The sequence below is a fragment of the Cynara cardunculus genome, unplaced genomic scaffold (assembly GCF_001531365.2).
Source record: "Cynara cardunculus var. scolymus isolate 2C unplaced genomic scaffold, CcrdV1 Un_Scaffold_7186, whole genome shotgun sequence".
NCBI classification, from domain to species: Eukaryota; Viridiplantae; Streptophyta; class Magnoliopsida; order Asterales; family Asteraceae; genus Cynara; species Cynara cardunculus.
In genome coordinates, this window is record NW_020203399.1 from 18,556 (window position 1) to 20,740 (window position 2,185).

General features: G+C 35.0%; 1 protein-coding gene across 1 annotated transcript; it reads left to right on the forward strand.

Moving 5' to 3' along the window:
* Positions 1–693: 693 nt before the first annotated feature.
* Positions 694–1,908, forward strand: LOC112504868 (CASP-like protein 1). Its single transcript, XM_025108827.1, has 3 exons — positions 694–1,021; positions 1,108–1,237; positions 1,428–1,908. The coding sequence occupies exons 1-3, from the start codon at positions 768–770 to the stop codon at positions 1,653–1,655; spliced, it is 612 nt and encodes a 203-aa protein (XP_024964595.1). The 5' UTR covers positions 694–767; the 3' UTR covers positions 1,656–1,908.
* The last annotated feature ends 277 nt before the right edge of the window (positions 1,909–2,185 follow it).

The window sequence follows — 2,185 nt, forward strand, 5'->3', positions numbered from 1 at the left end:
TTCTTTCTACTCCGACAAACTAAACGGACCTTTAATGATCTTAACGAGACAGTGAATTAATGACCTCTGTTGAACGATCCAAAATCTTACCAAATCAGTGTCACATTTATAGCAAAAGCAAGAAACGTCCACGCAAATCCTTGATTCAGTGGTTATCTACATATATTATTCAGTCAACTCTCTCCACAACCAGATAATGTCGACATTTAATAATACACATCTCTCTTCAATCGTCATCACTTCACATGATTTTTACCCCTAATTTCTTAAACACAAACTAACTGTGCGTTTGATTTGGAGGATTTTTCTGAACGGATTTGGATTTAAAATTATTGGTGTGTTTGATTTGTAGGATTTCATTATTTATAAATAATTTATCAAAAAAATTATAAAAAAAATTAAATTACATTTTTATTAATCGGTTATTACAAAAAAAAAAAAAGTTTAATATTTTTTAAAGCCTTATTAGATACAATCCTACGAAACCCGAGCACTCTCTCAGGATTTCAAAAATCTATATTTTCATCAAAAATTGATATGAGCGTTAACAAGAAATGGTTAGCATGTAAAATCGACCATCGTTCCGAACTTCTGTCTGGCTAATTAATTCATGTTCATTTCACATTAACGTGAGTGAACATCCAACCAATATCTTCCCATATGAGTTGACCAAACTCTAATATAAATCTACCTTCTTTAGCTAACACCCAACCACACCTTCAAGCACACGCAAACTTCAATTTGCTGCTATCAAGATTCCGGTGGCCATGGCATCCATTGACACCACAGCTCATCCACCTGCCGCCACCGACCCACCAACGAAGTATTCGGTGCCACCACCTGAATACAAAGGCAGTAGTTTCGGTCCGGTGGTTGATATGGCCTTGAGGGTCATACTGTTTGCAACCGCCTTGGTTGCTGTCATCGTTGTGGTCACATCTAAACAAACCAAACTGATTCCAGTTGCACCCGGCATTGTAATTCCTAAGGATGCAAAATTCAATCACTCCCCAGCTTTCATGTAAGTAATTAACGGGTATTAATTAATCTATAGATATTATCATGAATTCAAGACTTATTGCGAACGGGTGTTTGTGTATGGTGCAGATACTTTGTGGCCGCACTCTCGGTAGCCTGTTTGTACAGCATCATCACTTGTGCGTTATCGGTTTTGGCATTGAAAAAAGCCGGAGGAAGCTCCACAAAGCTGCAACTTCATTTCATCATCTTTGATGCTGTAAGTTACCTTAATCTCTAATTTCGATTATAAATGAACAGACCTATTTGTAGACACCACAAAAAATCGTCTTCAAATACGTCTAAATGTACTAATAAACAATTGTATAATGAAATTAATTAATCGGTCGAATATATTGTGTTACGAAAAGAAAAAGCGAACTAAGCTATGATCAATGGGTATGTTGCAGCTACTTCTGGGCATTGTGGCTGCAGCAACTGGTGCAGCAGGAGGAGTTGCATACATTGGACTCAAAGGGAACTCTCATGTCAGATGGAACAAGATCTGCCATACGTATGATTCGTATTGTTTCCACTTTGCAACCTCTATTCTTCTCTCACTTATATCCTCTATAACGCTTCTACTGCTCGTTTGGCTCTCGGGTTATGTGCTATCAAAGAAGATCGCGCGGCGGTGAATCTGTCAGACCGATAAAATATTGACTTTCCATGTACCGATTTGACGTTAATGCCTTTGGTCATTCAATTTGTATCTGTATGTGTTTTTTGTTTTGATGGTTTGTGTTCAATTATGAAGATTATGGGAGATGGAGGATTGATTAATTTGTGATAGAAAATTGTTAGAGGTCCAAATTAAGTTGCAAGAAAACTGTAGATTAAAGACATTGTAAGAGTGTTATGAATACGAATTATTTGTGTACCGTGTACTGACAAGATCTTTTACTAGTTTTGATATGAAGTAATTAATGAACCATGAATATATATATATATATATATATATATATATAAATAAAGGAGCGTTCAAATAAAAACTTGCCCCATTTGTGTAAACCGTGTAAACTAATCCCATCCGTCAATTTTCTTGATCAATGACTAAGATTAATTTACTTTATTTTAGGAAATTAAAAAATAAAAAATATTAAAAAATTATTTTATTTCAATGATAAGGGCAAATTGGTAAACAAAAGTTAACATCAATATAACATTA

What these genes read in the sequence shown, in the direction of transcription:
- LOC112504868 (XM_025108827.1), top strand. Translation starts at nt 768, where the DNA reads ATGGCATCCATTGACACCACAGCTCATCCACCTGCCGCCACCGACCCA. An exon ending in AATCACTCCCCAGCTTTCAT is followed by an intron (nt 1,022 to 1,107) that starts GTAAGTAATTAA and finishes TGTATGGTGCAG; the next exon opens with ATACTTTGTGGCCGCACTCT. An exon ending in ATTTCATCATCTTTGATGCT is followed by an intron (nt 1,238 to 1,427) that starts GTAAGTTACCTT and finishes GGTATGTTGCAG; the next exon opens with CTACTTCTGGGCATTGTGGC.